The following is a 19,034-nucleotide window of genomic DNA, read 5'->3' as shown; positions in this document are numbered from 1 at the left end:
GTCCCGGTTCTAATAGCGCTGGGCGGAGGTCCCGGTTCTAATAGCACAGGACGGAGTGCGGGCTGAGGCACTGCTCGCTCGTCTTGAGCTTTCGGCTTTGCTTTCTGGTGAAATCACACCACATTCAGTCCCCTGCCCAGGACGTTTCCAGGGAAGGAGAGAGACGGCTGGGACATGAGCAGCCCCTGCACATGAGGCTGCACTTAACCCGCTGGGTCCGAACAACAACCAAAGAGGGTGCTTATGGCCCATTTTATAGATGAGGCCGCTGAGGTCCAGGGAGACCAAGCCACTTGGCCAAGGTCACCATGAAGTCAAGATTTAAACTTGGCCTCTGGCTCTCTCGACCCCACCTGATGTTGTCGTAGAGACTTCTGTGAACTCCGTGAATGATCTCTGGGTGTTCCATTCTGTATGTGTTTAAAGATAATAAAATAACACTAGTTAGCATTTCTTGAATGCTGTGTTAAACACTCTACATGCATGACTTCAAAACAACTTGACTATGGGGTGTGGGGGCAGCCAGGGAGAGATCAATGGTGGGGGCGGGGGTAGGGGGAAAGGAGACTTATGTAATACTTTAAATTATAAAGAATTTAAATTAAAATAAATATATATATATATAAATGTAACACAGACCAAAAAAAAAAAAAAAGCAACTTGATTGTTTTTATCATACCCTTTTCTCAGATGAGGAAACTGAGGCCTGTGGAGGTTAAATGTCCAAACTCAGTTGTGTCAGAGCCAAGATTTAAACCTCTGGTTGCAGGGTCTGTGCCCTTAGCCACTGCCTGGTAAACCCCTTTCAGGCCAGTGTTAGTGCCATCCTATCCAAACAGGGGTGTCCTCTGTTGACCTCTCCATTCTCAGGACCCTGTCCCCCCAGGCCCAGCTGGCGGGCGGTCCTGCTTCCCACAGTGGCAAAGCCGGTGCAGCTGATGCCTGATGGGTCAGCCCATCTAACGACTGTCTCTGGTGTGAGCGCCAAAGCTCGGGGCTTTCGAGGGCACTCGCAATGCTGTCTGCCGGTTTGGGGTGAGAAGCATGGAAAGCAGGAGTGGTATCCAGTGGGTCACCCCAGCTCTAAATCTCATGGGAAAGTTGCCAGCTTCTTTTTTCTTTCTTTTTTTTTTATTGTATAGCTTTTTTATTTTATTTTATTTTAATATTTTAATTGATTTTTAGAGAGAGAGGAAGGGAGAGAGATGGACAGAAACATGGATGAGAGAGAAACATGGATGAGAGAGGAACATTATCAATTGGCTGCTTCCTGCACACCCCCCACTGGGGATTGAACCCGCAACTTGGGCATGTGCCCTGCCGGGAATGGAACTGATGGCCTCCTGGTTCCTGGGTCGATGCTCTACTGCTGAGCCACACCGGCCGGGCAACTACTGCCAGCTTCTCATGTCCCCTGTGCCGCCAGCGGCCCACGGAGGGCCAGGTGGGCACACGCCCAAGCTACTATCAAACACCCAGAGCCGTGTATGAGGCAGGAAAGCAAAGGAGAAGCAAGGGCATGCATTAGGTCAAGGTCTCTTAAGCGCCCCCTCTGAGGACACAGCAGTCCCCAGAGTAGACTTGGCCCCACTGTCCCAGGTCCCACAGTCTGCTTTCCCTGAGTCCCAGCTCACAGAGACCTTCAAAACCATCGTGTCCAGCCAGACTCCTCAATCTAAAGACGGGGACACTGAGGCCCGGAGAGGGACAAGGACCAGCCGAAGTCCTCAGGGGGAGCGTGGCAGGCACATCCCACACTTGCTCTAGGAAGCCCAGCCCGAGCAAAGGACACGCCCAGGGCCCTAATCCCTAGTCCCGAAGCCTCCCTCTCTCCTCTCTCCGTGGGGAAAAGGGAGGCCCAGTGCCTGCTGCTCAGGTTGGCTGGAGGCCAAGCCCGACCTCAGCCCAGGGGCAGGCAGGAGGCGGGCCATCTCCGCTGAGACTATTTAAGGGCTTGGCCTGGCAGGAGCTACCCCTGGGAGTGGGCAGCTCACTCCAGGGTCAGGCAGGGTCCAGGGCTTGGCAAGTCCGAGGGCCTCCCTGATGGCCCTCCTGGAGCCCCAGCAACGCAGGACCAGGTGCCGCAGGGAGAGAAAGACAGCCTCCCTCCCCCTCCCGCAGCTCGGGGCCCAGCCCCCATAGAAGGCCCCACCTGCCTCTCTGCAGTTTGCAGAGGTCATTACTCTTACAGAGTAAAGGCTGAGAACACCTTTGCTGACTGCTTAGGGCCCAAGACTTCTCGACAGAGGCCGGAGGCGATGAGGCAGGAGCAGCCAGGCCATTGGGTCTGAGAGTCTCAGACCAGGAAGGTGCCTGGCTGTCCCAGGAGGCCGGGGACTTGGCCCCTGGTGCTTTGGGCCTCAGGATAAGCTTAACCACAGCGTGAGAGACCGAGCTTAGAGGCGGGGACCATCTTTCTGACCATAGCGGCTGTAGGAGGCTCGACCAGGCTGCCCAGAGAGGTTAAGAAGTGGGTTTCCGATGGGTACATCCTGGTAAGAAAGGTGTGTCCTTGGTCTGTCACCCTTGTGACGCCACGGGAAAGCCAGGGTCTGGAATCAGAGTCACTTCCAGACTCGGTTTCCCTATCTCCCAGCCCGAGACTTTGCTCACGTTACTAACTTCCCTGGGCCTCGGTTTCCGCTCCTGAAAACAGACGCTGCAGGCGGACCCCGCTTTTGCAAAGCTGTTGGGAGAGTAATGAGATGCCATTCGTTGAATGCCTGGCACAGCGTAGGCGCTTCATAAATTGTGTTTCCTTCCTCCAGCCCCAGGGGAAGTGTGTACTCAGGAGACACATTCAGATTAAATCTCCCCCCGAAAGCACAGGAGCCAGCTTCTCTCCAACAAGAGCTGCCAGGCAAGGAGTTTTATGCAGCGAGACCCAGGGGCCCCCTCTCAGAGGGCTTGGCTCTCCCCGCAAATGATTTGATTCTCAGGATTACAGAGGGACCCCCCCCCCACCCCAACCTGCTCTTCCCAGAGGGCTAAGAAACCAGTTCTCCCTCTCCCCCACTGACCCAGCCCAAGCACAGCACCCAGAGGTCTCCACTTCCTCATTCCCTGCCCTCTCTCCAGGGCTAAGAACCGCAGAGGAACCAGCCCCAGACCAGAGGCAATAAATCAGGTGTGCGTGCTTGCTGCGGCTCTAATGGGCCGGAGAGTGGAGACGCTGGGGTCAGGGGAGCAAGAGCGGGGTTTGGACAGAGGAGGGCAATGGGGGTTGGTGTTGCTTTGGAGGTAAGCTTGGGGAAATCAGGGAGGCCCTCCTGGAGCTGGTGTTTTTCTCTCTGGGCACTTGAAGTGTTTTGTGCAGAGGAGTTGGCGACTTCAGGGGGCAGAGATGGGAATGGCTCTGCCACCTGGAGGTCAGGTGTGCCTGGCTGAGAAGGAGGGAGGTTCAAACAGCACCTGTGGTAGAGGAGGGTCCTGGCAGTGAACTGGGAAGGGCTGGGGCCTGAGGACCAGCAGAAGCCCTGGTCTTGGAGTCATACAAACTTGGGGCTCAGCCCCAACCCTACTGTTTACTTTAAATTCAACCATGAGGCCCGTGGGCAAGTCCTGCCTCTCCCCAGCTTCCTCATCTCTATGTTTCCCCATCTCTGAGATGAGAGGAGTCAATCCTGACCGCCCACCGTTGCATTCCAGGAGACCCATGGGTGGGTGTCCCCAGCACAGTGCCGACCGCACAGCAGGGACCCAGTACACTCCATGCACCAGTCACGCGGTAGGTAATTAGTCGACGGTTTTACATAAATCATATTTATTCCTTTTGTAGGCAACAAAAATAAAAAAAATAGTGTATATAAAAACACTAACTGGTTGTTACGCCAAGTTCTGTGCTAAGTTCGCAAAACCGCTTTGGGGAAGCACTCCTCACGCACCCACCCACCCCCGTGTCCTGCTCCCATGATCACCGAATGGAGGCAATCAGAACAGCAAGTCACCCGGGCGGCGTAGGTTGGTCCCGGGCCCTGGGCACCCCCAAAAATGAATTACCACCATGCAGGGAAGAGGCCAAAGTGGGGGGAAGACCCTGGGCTTCCTCAGAGGCCCCGACAAGAAAAACTGGACACACTACCAAGAGATATTTGAAAAAGGAAAAGCGATTTTTATTGCGTGGACAGACACCACCCTGTAGGGATGACCTTGTTACACAAATGAGGCAGGGGAGCTGGAGGTTGGGGGGGAAGGGGGTGCAGAGCAAGCGAAGCTCCCAACTAGGAGACCAGGACCCTCTTGCGCTGGCGCCGCAGAAGGCAGAGGCGAGTGCTTGTCCCGCCCCGCTGGCCAGTCCTCCGTCAGCCCGGGAGGTGGGCGTGTGAGGCCATCTCTCCTGCCCTGGGCGCTCAGATTTCTCTCTTGCGGGAAGAAACCACCTTCCCGTCCACTGACTCCTCCACGTTGATGTGGAGTTTGCTGCCGCCGCCGCCGCCGCCTCCCAGGGAGGCTAGAAAGAAGGAGCAAGCTTTAGAGTGGGGGGTCTCCCTGTCCTCCTCCACTCCCAGGGGCCCCGGACCTTGGCTGAGTTCCGGGAGGACTGGGCAGCACCCCTGAGAGTGGCCACTGGCCCCTCCTTCAAGAGCTGCCAGAAGGGCTGGTGTTGAATTACTCATCGCAGAGAAGGGCCGTGGCAGCGAGCACGGATGTCGGGGTTTGAACTGCACGTGACCAGGGCGTCATCCTGGGCATGTCAGCCTAAGTGACGTGGGGCCTGGGGGAGCGAGGCCCTCGACAGAGTCTGCTCAGCCTGGGAAGTTCTTGATAAACCTTCAACCCCAGCTCTACCGGGGCTGCTAGAGGGTCCCCCTGGGGAAGAGGTATCAACCGGAATGGGCGTGTCCCCACCCGATTGGAATGCTTGGCCTCTTTCTCCTTCCTCCCATTCCAAGGGGAATGGGGGGCTTAACCACGCCCCTCCCCACTCAGGAAGAGCTAAGCCTTCTTACCTTCTCTGGTGCCAATGCCAGCCATCCTGAAAGAGGAGGAAGCAGATGTAAGCAAAGGCTCGGCAGTCCTCCCCGGCCCCCTACATCCACCACCCCCACATCTGACTCCTCTAGAGGCTGAGAGCTGGTCCCGACATGCCACCCCCGTGCGGACAGATGCTGGGCTACAATAGCACCCCATCTGCTTCAAGCATGGGATGGGAGCCAGCGGCTGCCGTGTACAGAAGACACACAGGTCCAGAGAAGGGACGTGGCCTGCCCACGGTAACAGCCAAAGACCAGCGTGCAGCAGTCAGAGCCCTGCCTCTGGCCCCGTCCTCGTCCTCGCTCACTGCAGAGCTCTCGACCCCCAGGGTGGCGCTCCCCCCCAAACCCCCCACCACCACATCTGGCCCCTTCCTCCTCCCTCCCTCTGCACCCCGCCCTGCCTGGCATCCTGGCCCTCCAGCAGGTTCCGGTAGGTGGTGATCTCCTGCTCCAGCCGCGTCTTGATGTCCAGCAGGAGCTTGTACTCCTGGTTCTGAGCCTCCATCTCGCTGCGGAGCTCGCCCAGCTGGGTCTCCAGGCTGCTGACGAGCCCCTGGATCTGCTGCAGCTGCATGGCATAGCGGCACTCCGTCTCCGCCAGCGAGCTCTCCAGCCCGGCTTTCTAGTGGGACAGCAGACCAATAGGCGCCACATTGGGCAAGAAGGAAGCGCCAGGGGCACAGGGAGGGGTGCGCCAGGGGCACAGGGAGGGGTGCGCCAGGGGCACAGGGAGGGGTGCTGAGTGAACGCAGGGAACCCCCTCTGTGGGGGTTGGGAACACCAAGGCTTTATCCGCCAGGAAGGGTGGAATAGACCAGGATTGGGCAGGGGAGGGAGGGTGGCCATACCATGCTGAGCTGGGACTGCAGCGCCAGGGAGGGTGGAATAGACTGGGGGGGTGGGGGTGTGCAGTGGCCATACCATGCTGAGCTGGGACTGCAGCTCGATCTCCAGCCCCTGCATGGTGCGTCTCAGGTCTGTGATCTCTGTCTTGCTGCTCTGGATCATCTCTGTGTTGGAGGCCACCTCCTTGTTCAGCTCCTCGGTCTGTAGGTCACACACAGAGAAGTGAGCCCCATGGACTTCCTGGGAGACTTGGGGAGCTGGGGCAGGCCGGGAGGTCCGGTGCACCTTGGTGAAGAACCAGGCCTCGGCGTCTCGGCGGTTCTTCTCAGCCATGGCCTCGTACTGCTCCCTCATCTCGGCGAGCACGCGGGTCAGGTCCAAGCCCGGGGCCGCGTCCATCTCCACGTTGACCTGGCCGGCCACCTGGCTGCCGAACTCCTTCATCTCCTGCAAGGTGGTGACAGAGGACCGGAGAGCAGAGAGTCTGGGGCCCCACATGCCAATCCTGCTCAGTCCCTAATTCACTGTGTGACCGTGGCTCTCCCCGTACCCACCCAACCTGCTTCCCACCGCGCAGGAAGAGGTCTGATGGCACGGGCCCCTCAGCTCTCAGGGTCTCTCTTCCTCTCTAGTGCTCCCAAGGGAGGACCTCAAAAGAGCAGGGCCCTTGCATGAGCCCATGAAGCAGATCCGGACAGCAGTTCCCACTGGTCTGGCTATGGATGAGCGAGGAAAGGGGTCTGGGTCACCAGAGAACAGTGCCCCTTCCTCTCCATGGGAACCCCTGTTTGGGAGTTTATGGGGTGCATTTCTGAACCACTAAGCCCTTCAGACAACTATGAGGAGGCACCAGCGCCCCCACTCTGGTCTCACCACCCTCACCTCCTCGTGGTTCTTCTTCAGGTAGGCAAGCTCCTCGTTCAGACTCTCGATCTGCATCTCCAGGTCGGCCTTGGCCAGGGTCAGCTCGTCCAGCACCCGGCGCAGGCCGTTGATGTCCGCCTCCACGCTCTGGCGCAGGGCCAGCTCGTTCTCATACCTGGGAAAAGAGAGGGAACCCAAGCTAAGGAAGGGCAAGGCGTCTGGGCTGCTTGAGTTGGGAAGGAGGAAAGCCAAGAAAAAGGGGAATGCAGAAGGGGAGGGAGGGGCAGGAACACACTTGAGTCTGAAGTCGTCGGCAGCCAGCCTGGCGTTGTCAATCTCCAGGATGACCCGGGAGTTGTCGATGGTGGCTGCCAGGATCTGTAGGAGACAGCCAGTTGGTGCCAAGAGGATCCCTCTCTTCCCTACTGCTCTCCCCATCCTGTGCCCCAGGTCATCCTCCCCACACACACACATCAGGGGATGATCTCTCCTCTGCCACCACCAACAGAAACCTGTCGGGCCCCTGGGGCCGAGTCCACCCTTACCCCAGGTGCCCACTACTTGATCTGCCCCTGTCTCAGGGGCATGGGAGACCAAGGAACAAGGATTGCCTGGCACCCCCTGTGGGAATAGCCTGGCCAGGAGGAGAGTGGGTGGGGTTGGGGTGGGGCTCTGACAACGGCCCTCTCAGGGATCGTCCACCTGCCTCCCCTTGGACAGCTCGGCGTCGCTGGCCCCTGCACACCTTGACCCAGCCAAGGATCTGCAGGACCTCCCGGCCAGTAGGAGGCACCTGGAGGGCAGCTGAGGAGGGCATCTCACAGCTGAGAAAACCGGCCCCGGTGAGCAACAGGGTGAGTGAGTGGGCAGCAGAGCCCGTAGAGAGTTCCAGGTCTTCTAAGTCCCAATAGTGCTTTTGGCACCAAAGACAGCCTCGGAGGGTGTGGCAGGAAGCCCTGCACTCAGGATCCTGCAGCTACATCCATCATTCGCGGAGGACACCTGCTCTCTAGGGTGTGTGCCTTCTGTCACTGCTCCCACCTTGGCCCCCAGTGGTCCTAACCAGATCCCAGGACCGGCCCAGCACCGCCAAGGGGAGCAGATGGGTGCCGGCATCCATGCCTGGAAAGCATTCCCTGGGCTCCAAGTTTGCCAAGGTTACCCACTGGCAGTCATTGCCCGGGCAGGAGAGGATTTCCTCGAGGCAGCAGGAGCACGGATAGTAGAGGTGTGGGCAGGGCCCCAGCCACCCATCCCCTCCCTCTGACCCCTAGGGCTCACCTTGTCCCGCAGCTCCTCGATGGCCTTGAAGTAGTGGCTGTAGTCGCGCTCCGGGCTGGCCGGGCTCTGCTTCTGGTACCAGTCTCGGATCTTGACCTCCAGGTCGGCGTTGGCCTCCTCCAGGGCGCGCACCTTGTCCAGGTAGGAGGCCAGGCGGTCGTTGAGGTTCTGCATGGTGATCTTCTCGTTGCCGGAGAGGAGGCCGCCATCGCCACCACCAAAGTCACCAAAGCCACCGCCAAAACCCCCACCATAGCCGCCTCCGAAGCCACCCCCAAAGCCACCACCAGCCCCTCCACCGAAGCCAGAACTCATGCCGCCCCCGTAGCCCCCTCCTGACCCCGAGGAGACAAACCTTGCAGAAGAAGCTGAGATATTTCGGCTCCCACCGCCCCCATAAAGACTGCCCCCACCAAAGCCACTTCCCCCACCCCGGAGGGCACCCCCCCGGGAAGAGCCACCTCCGAAGGTGGAGGAAGAAGTCTGCAGAAACGTGGTGCTCATGGCCAGGCGGCTGCCCGTGAGATCAGCAAGCGCAGGAGATGCCGGCGGGAGGTACAGGCTGCCCTGAGACCAGAGTGCTGCGCCTGTCACCCCCCGGACCTGGGCTCCTTATATATACCCCTTGGAGGGTGTTGTGGGTTTATGTCTCCTCCCCCAAAGGGAAGCCAACTCCTTCTGCATTCCTGACAAACACAGCTGCCTGCACACCTCCATGTGGCTGGTGTGGAGTTTTTCTTTTCTTTCTTTCTTTTTTTTTTTTTTTTTTTAATGCAACAAAAGAGATGATTCAGAAGGAATGGTGTTGTTGCCCCAGGCCATGGTTTTAACACTTGGAGTTCAGGTTCATTTCTGCACTCCAGGTTGAGTACATGGAGTAGCAGGGAGCAAAGTCGAATCACACACAGTTAGAGCAGCTCAGGCCAGCTCTGCCCTCAGCTGGGCTTCTCGGCTGTCCCAGGACCCTGGCCCCTAGGTGGCCAGCTACCTGCTCTCAGTTCCTGTCCCTGCTCTGTGCTGTCCAGCTCCCAGACCCCATGTGAGTGCCTGCAGGGCTGCGGGAGATCCATGGCCTCAGGGGGGCGGTGGGCAGAGGCGCAGGGAGGGATGCGGGGCCCATGGGGACCGGCTGAGGACAGGGGGTGGGGTCTTGAGTCAAGTTCCAGTTGAGGTGATCAGCAAGGACAGCATCTGTCACTACGCTGATGGTGCAAAAGGACTCTCCTGCACCCTCCCCGAGCCCCGGCCCACGGCACTGGCACCCTCTCAAAAGCCAGCAGGCGCAGGGCTGACAAGGGGCTGATTGATACGCCCGCCACCTGCCAACCGCACATGTCACCGAAACGTTGCTTACTCCTGGGACACGTTGGGGCAAACCTCGGCAGATAAGACTGGGGCGAGTTTCAGGAAGCCCCTACCTTAGGGGAGAGGCATGTCACTGCACAGCAGGGCCAGATTAACGCCACAGCCTCCGTGCGCCCCGCGAAGCCGCACAGGTGAGGAGGGACCGTACCCAGAGGGCTCTGCGTGCCTGAGCTGTGGGGAGGGAGACAGACGATAGCGAGGCCTGGCAGGCAGCCTGAGACCCTGAAGGCAGAGGCACCGCCTCCCAGAGCAGGATGCTGAGGCCAGAGCGGGGACCCCTCTTCTCTGCCACCAGCTCGGGGCCTGGCTTTCCATGGATACCTGATCGCTGAGGGCAGCGCCACTTGGAGGCGTGGCCTTGGCTGCGGGACTGAGAAAGAACAGGGGCTGGGGAAGTAAGCAAGCCTGAACTGGAGAGCTGGTGGGGTGTGGGGGGGGGGGAGGGGGGGGAGAGTGGAGGGGTCCTGCCAGGGCTGCACCTCAGTGCAGTGGACAGGGCTCGGCGGCCCCTCGGGCCAAGGTTCAAATCCTGCCTCTATCAGTGACTGCGTGTGAAACCTTTAAGTCTCAGTGTCCTTGTGGCAAAGGGGCACTTTCAGTTCCCACTTTTGGGGAAGCCCTGAGATCCAGGAGGCCCAACCTGTCCCCTCCTAGCACCCCATTTTCTGAGGGGCCACACAGTGGGGGGAATGTCCATCGCCTGGGACTAGACTCGCCAGGAGGGAGTTTTGTCCCCGGCATCAGATCGTGCCCTGTGAGCCGCATCGCTCTTCCACATCCTTCCGTAGCCGGTGCCTGTTGGGCAATGCAGGCCTTTCTTTATTGCCATCGTCACAGTCATCCCTTCCTTCCACCGCACACTTCACGGTTTACACGCACCTTTGCATCCATCACCTCCCCTGATCCATCACCTCCCCTGACCTAACACCTCCCCTAACCCAACACCTCCCCTAACACAACACCTCCCCTAACACAACACCTCCCCTAACCCATCACCTCCCCTAATCCAACACCTCCCCTAACCCAATACCTTCCCTAACCCAACACCTCCCCTGATCCATCACCTCCCCTAATCCAACACCTCCCCTAACCCAACACCTCCCCTGACCCAACACCTCCCCTAACCCAACACCTCCCCTAATACAACACCTCCCCTGACCCAACACATCCCCTGACCCAACACCTCCCCTGACCCAACACCTCCCCTGACCCATCACCTCCCCTGACCCATCACCTCCCCTAATCCAACACCTCCCCTGACCCAACACCTCCCCTGACCCAACACCTCCCCTGACCCAACATGCCCCCTAACCCAACACCTCCCCTAACACAACACCTCCCCTGACCCAACACCTCCCCTAACCCAACACCTCCCCTGATCCAACACCTCCCCTGATCCGACACCTCCCCTGATCCTTAGCTCACATAAGATGATCCCTTGTCCTGTTTCAGAAGGAATGAAATTGAAGCTCAGAGAGGGAAAGTGATTTGGGCAAGGCGGCACAGCTAGTAAGGGACGTCACCAGGACTCAAACGGCCCTCTGACTCTGAGGACAGAAAAAGAGGGTCGGTCCCTCCCACTGACCCCAGATTCCTGCATCTGAGTTGGGATGGTGGGAGGGGTACCACAGGCCTGGGTGGGTGGGCTCCTCCTCACCCAGCCTCACAGTGAGCCGGCCTCCGAGTGCAGGGCCCAGACAGTACGGTATTGTCTTGTGGGTGGGGAACATTGTCTTTCTCCAAAAGAAAAATAATCCAAGTCAGACCAGCCATCACTCATTAAGGCCTCTGCAGACATTACGGCCCCAGCAATTAACAACGGAACAATTACGCGCCATCACCCTGGGCGAGGGAGGGCTGGACCTTAGCCAGCCCCTCTTCAGCACCCTGACTCCCCTTCAGCAGCCCCTCGGGGCAGCCTTCCCTCCACTCTCAGGCCCAAGCAAATCCCTGGTTCAGTCCCAATAGTTCCTGTGAGCTCAAGGTCCGGGAGGCACCTTGGGGCCTGCAAATTAGCACGAGGTGGGGATGGCTGGCCAGGGCGGGGATCCGGCTGTTTGGCGCAGTCAGGGTGTAGCCTCCCCAGGAGGCTGTGCCAGTTTCAGAACTTTGTCCACCGCAGACAGGCTGTCCCTAGAGCTGGACTCCTCCTCTGGGTGTGAGTAAACCTCTCTGATGTCTGGCCAGTGTGGCTCAGTGGTTGCACACCGACCTGACCTATGAAAACAGGAGATCACTGTTCGATTCCCAGTTGGGGCACATGCCCAGGTTGCAGGCTCGATCCCCAGTGTGGGACGTGCAGAAGGCAACTAATCAATGATTCTCTCTCATCATTGATGTTTCTATCTCTCCCTCTCCCTTCCTCTCTGAAATCAATAAATATATATATATATTTTTTAAAAACCTCTGATTCAAAATTGGGCCATTTTTTCACTTCTGTGAAGTACTTACAAAATCATGAAGGCAGAAAGTGGAATTGTGGTTGGCAGGGTGGGGAGGAGGAGGGAATGGGGAGTTATTGTTTAATAGGTACAGAGTTTCCGTTTTACAAGGGTTAGGAGGGAAGAGTTATGAGGATGGATGGTGGTGATGGTGACACAACAATCTGAATGTATTTAATACCACTGAACTGTACAGTTAAAAATGGTTAAGATGGTAAGATGTATGTTACTTATTTTACCACAATAAATATAAATAAATAAAGCTAGGCCTTGACACGGACACCAGCTACAGGGCCACAGTCAGCATTTGGTGGCCGCTACCCACCCCCACCCACTCCCAAGGGCGATGCTAGGGACAGAACACATGACCTGGGGCCTAGGGACCTCCCTTTGAATTCCTTTCTCATTCATTAGGTGTGTGGCCGTGGGTAATCGCGCCTCCTCTCTCTGAGCCTCAGTCTACCAATCCGGAAAACAGAAATAACTCCTGCCCAGTCTGACGCACGGGGATGGAGCAATATGCTTGACAGGAAGTGCTTTGCAAACTGCAGTTGCCAGGTGACCAGCAGGGATGGAAAGACCTTGCCCCCCAAACCGCCTCCCCCTTTCTCTCTCTCCCTCTCTCCCATTTCCCTATGGCAGCCACTTATGTCAACCCCTAGTTTCAGCTCTCAGACCAGGCCGAGGCCTAAGTGTCCCCGCCCTGGCCCTCTCTCCACCACTCACATACACAAAGGACTGCTTCATTCCCAGCACCCAGACCTGTGACCCAGTCACCTACCCCACCTGTGTGGACCCAGACCCCGCCCCTCAGCCACATACCAGGGGCCTCTGGGCATGGGGGAGGGTTTCAGCTGTGACAACAGAGGCTTTCATGGACTGGGAACAAGTACCTCTGGGAAGTCCCAGCCTGAGGGCGCAGCCAGGTCTCAGGTCTGCAGTTACAAAGCCTCCTGAGAAGTGAAGTGGGAGAGGGGGCTGTGGGTGCTGCAAGCCAGAGCGGCACAGCTGGGGAGGCCGCAGAAAGGGGTCCTGGCCCAGGGCTCGGCAGGGAAGAGCAGGGCTCTGGAGTCACCAGCCATGTGGTCTGCAGCAAACTAACAAACCTCCAAGGCCCACAGGACAATGGCGGGAAGAGCGCCTCCTCCAGGGCTGGCATGGGAATGACAGGGTCACAGGCCTCCCTAGCACCGTGCTGGGCCCCCAGCAACAAGCATTCCATTTCCCTACAGACTTTGGGGGAAGGAGGGCGGACCGTATGGAGGGGAGAGTTCCTCGATCGCCCCTCTCCCTCACAGGGGAGCCAGCTGTCAGAGCCGTGGGACCTGAACAGATCCACTCAGCCTGAACCTCTCGACCAGGGCCAAGTGGGACTTATTTACCTTTAATTGGCCTCAGTTCTTGGCAACTGAGCTATAAACCACAAGGGCAGGACCATACCCACCCAAGGGCAGAGTTGTACCAGGAAGTTGGGACTTGCGTTCCGGCTGGCCCAGCCCCAGGCAAGCCGGGTTGGGGGGTCTGTGTAGGAGGTCTGGGTCACATCTGGGTCCCATTCCAGGCTCTGGGCCCAGGGATGGGATGGTGGGCGAAAGGGGCTTCTGGGGGACTGCCCAGGAGCGGCTGAATGTGTTAGTGCCTGCACACAGAGGCACGCCAGCAGGCACGCTCCAGCCTTGCTGAGAGGGATGCCTGCCCCCATTACTCGGGCTCTCACCCCAAAGCCAGTTTCTCCCCTGTCAGGTGGAAAAGTGTGTCAGCAGGAACTGCCCCAGGGGATCCTTGTCCTAGGCTTCACCTGGAGCCAGACCGAAATGTCCTGGGGACCTGGCACAAGCGGTGTGGATCCTCGGAGACCTGGTGCAGGCTGAGCACTGGGCGTTAAGAATCAGGACACCTAGATTCTAGTCTTGACTCCACCCCATAAAATTGCTGTGCGGCCTTGGACAAGGTACTTCACCTCTGAGCCCGTTTCCTGCTCTGTAGATGCAACTCATAGTACTACCTTTTAGGGTTGTTTGGATGAAATGGCCCATGGTAGGTGTTCAGTAAACATTAATTTCATACACACAAACACCAACCCTTGAAGGAATATAGTTGAAAGAAAACTAATCTGGAAGCAAAAAAAAAAAAAAAAAAAAAAAAAATCCCACTTCTGCCATGTGTTAGAGCAGTTACATATACAACAAACCATCTCACCTCTCTGAGCCTTAGTTTACCCTTCTGTGAAATGGGAGCAATGCTTATTTCATAAGCTTGTTTTAAGAAGCAGGTTAATGATGCCAAAACCGGTTTGGCTCAGTGGATAGAGCGTCAGCCTGTGGACTGAAAGGTCCCGGGTTCGATTCCGGTCAAGGGCATGTAACTTGGTTGCGGGCACATCCCCAGTGGGGGGTGTGCAGGAGGCAGCTGATCGATGTTTCTCTCTCATCGATGTTTCTGACTATCTATCCCTCTTCCTTCCTCTCTGCAAAAAATCAATAAAATATATTTAAAAAAAAAAAAAAAGAAGCAGGTTAATGAAGACTTCTGCCAACAAGAATTACCCTAACAGCCCTGACTGGTTTGGCTCAGTGGATAGAGCGTCGGCCTGCGGACTGAAGGGTCCCAGGTTCGATTCCGGTCAAGGGCATGTACCTTGGTTGTGGGCACATCCCCAGTAGGAGGTGTGCAGGAGGCAAATGATCGATGTTTCTAACTCTCTATCCCTCTCCCTTCCTCTCTGTAAAAAATCAATAAAAAATATTTAAGAAAAAAGAATTACCCTAACAGTCAGAGTTTGTGAGCACCCTCCCTTCCCTTTCCTGGGAAGGGTGGACTCTGGTCCAAATAAAACCTAATTAAGGGCCCAGGCCTGGCCCGTTTGAGGAAACAAACCCAATGCCCTTCCTCCCTTGGGCCATAACATTTTATTGACAGGTCAGAGGAAGAGCCAGGGGTAAGGATCCCTCCCCTCCCATCCCCCTACCCAGGCGCATGCATCCCTCAGCTGGAAGCAGGAAGCCCTGGCGGCTGCTGGCTCAGGCAGTCTTGGTGGTAAGTAGGTTGTTGTAGTAGGCGTCCTGGCCCTCCAGCAGGCTGCGGTAGGTGGCGATCTCCTGCTCCAGCCGCGTCTTGAGGTCCATGAGCTGCCTGTACTCCAGGTTCTGCCGCTCGGTGTCAGCGCGCACATCGCTCAGCTGTGCTTCGATACTGCTGATCAGCGCCTGGATCTGGGCCAGCTGGGCCCCGTAGCGAGCCTCCGTTTCCGCCAGCGTGCCTTCCAGGGCGGCTTTCTGAGGGCAGGGAGAGAAAAGGTGACTCAGCGGAGCCTGTGGCCCTGGCCAGGCTGCCCAAGTCCGCAAGGACGTGAGTGTGCATCCCACAGAGAAGCGGGCACACACCGTGCTGAGCTGAGACTGCAGCTCGATCTCCAGGCCCTGGAGGGTACGGCGCAGGTCGGTGACCTCCGTCTTGCTAATCTGCAGCTGCTCCGTGTGGCCAGCGACCTCCCGGTTCAGCTCCTCCGTCTGCAATAAGAGAGGTGGCGGGGGGCATCAGCACGGAGGCAGACCTTCACCTGGGAGCATCAAGCCCTCTCTCCTTGCCACCCCTCTCCCCCTCAACCCTAAGGGCTCCTGCTTCCCCCTTCATACCTGGCTGGTGAACCAGGCTTCAGCATCCTTCCGGTTCTTCTCTGCCATGACTTCGTATTGGCTTCTCATGTCACTCAGGATCTTGGCTAGGTCAATGCCAGGAGCGGAATCCACCTCCACGCTGACCTGGCCACCCACCTGGCCCCTCAGAGCACTGATCTCCTGGAAACACAGAGCAGAGATGGGCATGTCAGGGCCCAGAGCCTGCTGGGCCTGGGCCAGGTCATTCCCCAACCCCACAGGCCGAAGGGGCTGGTTTTCGGGTGCAGACCTAGAAGCTGGCACTGGGAGAGAGAGCGGGTTGCCACCATCCCCTGCTGGCACCCTGGAAGCCATGCTCCACACCCAGGGCCATGCTGAGAGTGTAGCCAGGGTGGCTGTGGTCAGAACATACAGGAAACAAGTGTCCTCAGCCCTGGGGAACCCACCTCCTCGTGGTTCTTCTTCAGGTAGGCCAGCTCCTCCTTCAGGCCTTCGATCTGCATCTCCAGGTCGGCTCTGGCCAAGGTCAGCTCATCCAGCACCTTGCGCAGGCCGTTGATGTCCGCCTCCACGCTCATGCGCAGGGCCTGCTCCGTCTCGTACCTTTCAGAGGAAGTACAGTCAGACCAGCCTTTCCTCTGTGCCTCTGAAGACTTCCCCACCTCCCCAGGGTCCGGGGCCCGTGAGGGGTGTTCTTCAACCAGTGCCCCCACTGCATTGAGCCCCAAAAGGGCCTGGGATTGTACGGCCGCCCCCGCCCCCCCCCCTCCTTGCCGGCTTCTGCAGTCCAGAAGGGCAGGGATGCTCACTTGGTTCGGAAGTCATCCGCAGCCAGACGGGCATTGTCGATCTGCAGGACAACCTTGGAGTTCTCTATGGTGGCACCAAGAATCTGGGAGGCAGAAGGTTGGCAGGTCAGCACACTGGCACTGCCCACCACTTTCTTTTCAGAGAATGAGTGTGCCCCTGCCGCCTGGAGACAAGCCCCTCACCTGCCCACAGGCCTGCTCTCTGGGAGGCCTTGGCATCAGTCCAGCCCAGGAGGCTGAGCCAGGGGAGGTGATGAGCAGGGGAGGGCAGGCAGGAAAGCCTGGGAGAGTGTCTCTGAGACCTGTGCCCAGGGAAACTCCACATGGTGTCAAGGAAGACACCTCTATGATATGCAAACCAGATGCAGGGAAGTGGGGGGTGGGGGTTACCCCTGTCTGTACCCCCCACTCACGGCATTCTGCCTCAAGGAAGGGAAGTCTGTTGAGCATCTATTAGGATATGGGCACCTTACACCTCTTTCATGTCAGGTCAGTGGGTACCTAGTTCATGGGGTTGGGAAGTGAAGTTCAGGATTCCTTGTCACCCCCAATCTCAGGTCCCATGACCTGAGGGGCATGGTCACACCATTAAGCTACATGCATCCAGGTCATGACGCACTAGTCATCGTGCTGTGCGGTGATTTGCATCGTTTTTAAATGAAACAGAACAGGATGAACCTATCAGAAGCGACTGCTCACAGTAGGGTAAGGATGGCTTCAAGAAACGTTTCTTTCCATTGTGCATGTGTATGAAAGCATGTGAGGACACATCTTCAAATGTATTCCTAGCCCTCGCTGGTTTGGCTCCGAGAGAGCATCGGGCCCAGGTTCGATTCAGGTCCAGGGTTTGATTCCAGTCAAGGGCACGTACCTCGGCTGAAGCTTGATCACCAATCAATGTGTCTCTCTCACATCAATGTTTCTCTCTCTGTGTCTATCCCCCTCCCTTCCACTCTCTCTAAAAAAAAGAAAAAAAGAAAAAAAAAAGAAAAGAAAAAAATAAATGGAAAAATACCCTCCAATAAGGGTTAACAAACAACAAAAATGTATGTCCCATCCTAGGTCACCACTTAAAAAGTGCACTGTGTATCCCTAGCCCTCCCTCCGTGTCTATGGCCTGATCTATGTCCCAGTACCCAGAGCCATGCCCATGGGCAGTGCTGTGGGGAGACCAGAATGGGGCCCCCCCACTGGCTTCTCATACATGTGTTCAGGACAGAGCTCCAAGCTCCTCCCTGTGGGCGGAGCCCGAGCCCCACCCTGCAGGCTCCCAGGGACCTTGTAAGAGCCCAGGCCAGAGAACTGCTGCCCACCGCGTCCTCGGACAGAGGTCTCCACAGCAAAGAACCCCAAGGCCTCTGCATCTGTCTCTCCTTTACCCTGTCCAGGGGCCACCCCCGGCCTCTCCCATTTCTCCGAGAGCTTCTCTCAAGTCCCAGGCGGTCCCCTAGGCCCAGGAGGAGGGGCCTGAGCATGATGGAAACCAGACCTGGCCCTGCCCTCCAGAGACAAGGAAAGCAGAGGGGGTGGGGGGCAGCGCGGATAAGCAGGGCTGGCCCAGGGTGGTCCAGATCCCTCCCAGGCCAAACTCCATTTTCCTGCTGCGAGGGTAAAGGGGGCTCCTGGTCTGGACCGCAGGGCTGCCCACAGCAGTGTCCTATGTCCCCCCATTCCTCCAGACCCCTTTTCCCTGGCCTCCCACCCGTCTCTCCTGCAACATGCCCCACCCACTTACCCCCCCGCCCCCCGCCCCGTTCCACACCCTGGTCCCTCTATCTGGCCTCCACTTCCTGCCACATTGTCTTGCCCTCCCTCACCTGCCCCCTTCTCTCCCGCCCACCCTGCGGCCCTCCCAGGTCCTAACGGGCTCATTCCCGCCCCGCCCCGCCCCGCCCCGCCCCGCCCCGAAGTGGCCCGGTGCCCGCAGCCCTGGCCTCCGCCTCTCGCGCGCCCTCGGGGCTGGGTTGCGCGCAGGCAGGTGCACTTCCCGCCCGGGCGCGCCCACCTTGTCCCGCAGCTCCTCGATGGCCTTGAAGTAGTGGCTGTGGTCGCGCGCTGGCCCGGGCCCCTGCTTCAGGTACCAGTCTCGGATCTTCACCTCCAGGTCGCCGTTGGCCGCCTCCAGGGCGCGCACCTTGTCCAGGTAGGAGGCCAGGCGGTCGTTGAGGTTCTGCATGGTCACCTTCTCATTGCCCATCAGAAGCCCGTCGGACCCGGCCATGGCGCCCAGGTAGCCGCCTCCGTAGCCCCCGGAGGAGGACGAGGACACGAAGCGGGCGGAGGACACGGACACGCCGCGGCCGCCGGAGCCGCCGTGGATGCTGGGCGCGCGGTAGGCGCCCCCAACCCCGAAGCGCATCACGCCGCCGCCCAGGCCCCCGAAGGACGAGGCGGCAGAGGACTGGCGATAGCTGTAGGAAGTCATAGCGAGAGAGGACTGGCAGCGACCCTGGTCGGCGGAGCTGTGGTCCGAGGGAGGAGTGGCCAGGCTCTCACCTGGAGCTTTTTATGCCCGAGAGGGGGGAGGGGGGGTCGGGCGGATATCTGAGGCCGAGGAATTTGCTGGCTCCTTGGTGCACACACGGGCACCCTCCCCATTGGCCAGCTCCTTGTGGCTCTGCCTCCAACTCTCTCCTCCCAGGGGCCAGAGGCTCCAGCCCTGAGGGAGCCGCCCCACCCAGCCCACTTGGGCCCCCAGACCCCGCCCTCTCTCTCTCTCTCTGGCGCCCACTTGTTCCCATCTGCACCCCAGTGGCAACATGCTTAGACACCCCTTTCCAATTCACACTCGGACCCTCCTTCATCAGATCACCCCAGGAATTAGTTCCCTCGGAG

The 19,034-nt window shown here is 58.3% G+C and overlaps 2 protein-coding genes across 2 annotated transcripts; both read right to left on the bottom strand.

The window, feature by feature from the left end:
• Positions 1–4,093: 4,093 nt before the first annotated feature.
• Positions 4,094–8,550, bottom strand: KRT15 (keratin 15). The gene is made up of 8 exons (XM_080680242.1): positions 7,968–8,550; positions 6,982–7,064; positions 6,705–6,861; positions 6,108–6,269; positions 5,898–6,023; positions 5,378–5,598; positions 4,950–4,975; positions 4,094–4,450 (listed from the first exon to the last, which is right to left on the bottom strand). Exons 1-8 carry the CDS (start codon positions 8,469–8,471, stop codon positions 4,350–4,352), a joined length of 1,380 nt encoding a protein of 459 aa, XP_080536368.1. The 5' UTR covers positions 8,472–8,550; the 3' UTR covers positions 4,094–4,349.
• Positions 8,551–14,662: 6,112 nt separating this feature from the next.
• KRT19 (keratin 19) lies at positions 14,663–18,812 on the bottom strand. Its single transcript, XM_080680254.1, has 6 exons — positions 18,205–18,812; positions 16,200–16,282; positions 15,837–15,993; positions 15,409–15,570; positions 15,157–15,282; positions 14,663–15,048 (listed from the first exon to the last, which is right to left on the bottom strand). The coding sequence occupies exons 1-6, from the start codon at positions 18,622–18,624 to the stop codon at positions 14,794–14,796; spliced, it is 1,203 nt and encodes a 400-aa protein (XP_080536380.1). The 5' UTR covers positions 18,625–18,812; the 3' UTR covers positions 14,663–14,793.
• Between the last annotated feature and the right edge of the window lie 222 nt (positions 18,813–19,034).

The sequence above is a fragment of the Plecotus auritus genome (assembly GCF_963455305.1).
Source record: "Plecotus auritus genome assembly, chromosome: 7".
Lineage (NCBI taxonomy): Eukaryota > Metazoa > Chordata > Mammalia > Chiroptera > Vespertilionidae > Plecotus > Plecotus auritus.
Note: the sequence above shows the minus strand (reverse complement) of the source record. Positions and strands in the feature narration are given on the sequence as shown.

What these genes read in the sequence shown, in the direction of transcription:
- KRT15 (XM_080680242.1), bottom strand. Translation starts at nt 8,471, where the DNA reads ATGAGCACCACGTTTCTGCAGACTTCTTCCTCCACCTTCGGAGGTGGC. An exon ending in TCGAGGAGCTGCGGGACAAG is followed by an intron (nt 7,065 to 7,967) that starts GTGAGCCCTAGG and finishes TGTCTCCTACAG; the next exon opens with ATCCTGGCAGCCACCATCGA. An exon ending in GCCGACGACTTCAGACTCAA is followed by an intron (nt 6,862 to 6,981) that starts GTGTGTTCCTGC and finishes CTCTTTTCCCAG; the next exon opens with GTATGAGAACGAGCTGGCCC.
- KRT19 (XM_080680254.1), bottom strand. Translation starts at nt 18,624, where the DNA reads ATGACTTCCTACAGCTATCGCCAGTCCTCTGCCGCCTCGTCCTTCGGG. An exon ending in TCGAGGAGCTGCGGGACAAG is followed by an intron (nt 16,283 to 18,204) that starts GTGGGCGCGCCC and finishes TCTGCCTCCCAG; the next exon opens with ATTCTTGGTGCCACCATAGA. An exon ending in TGAAGAAGAACCACGAGGAG is followed by an intron (nt 15,571 to 15,836) that starts GTGGGTTCCCCA and finishes CTGTGTTTCCAG; the next exon opens with GAGATCAGTGCTCTGAGGGG.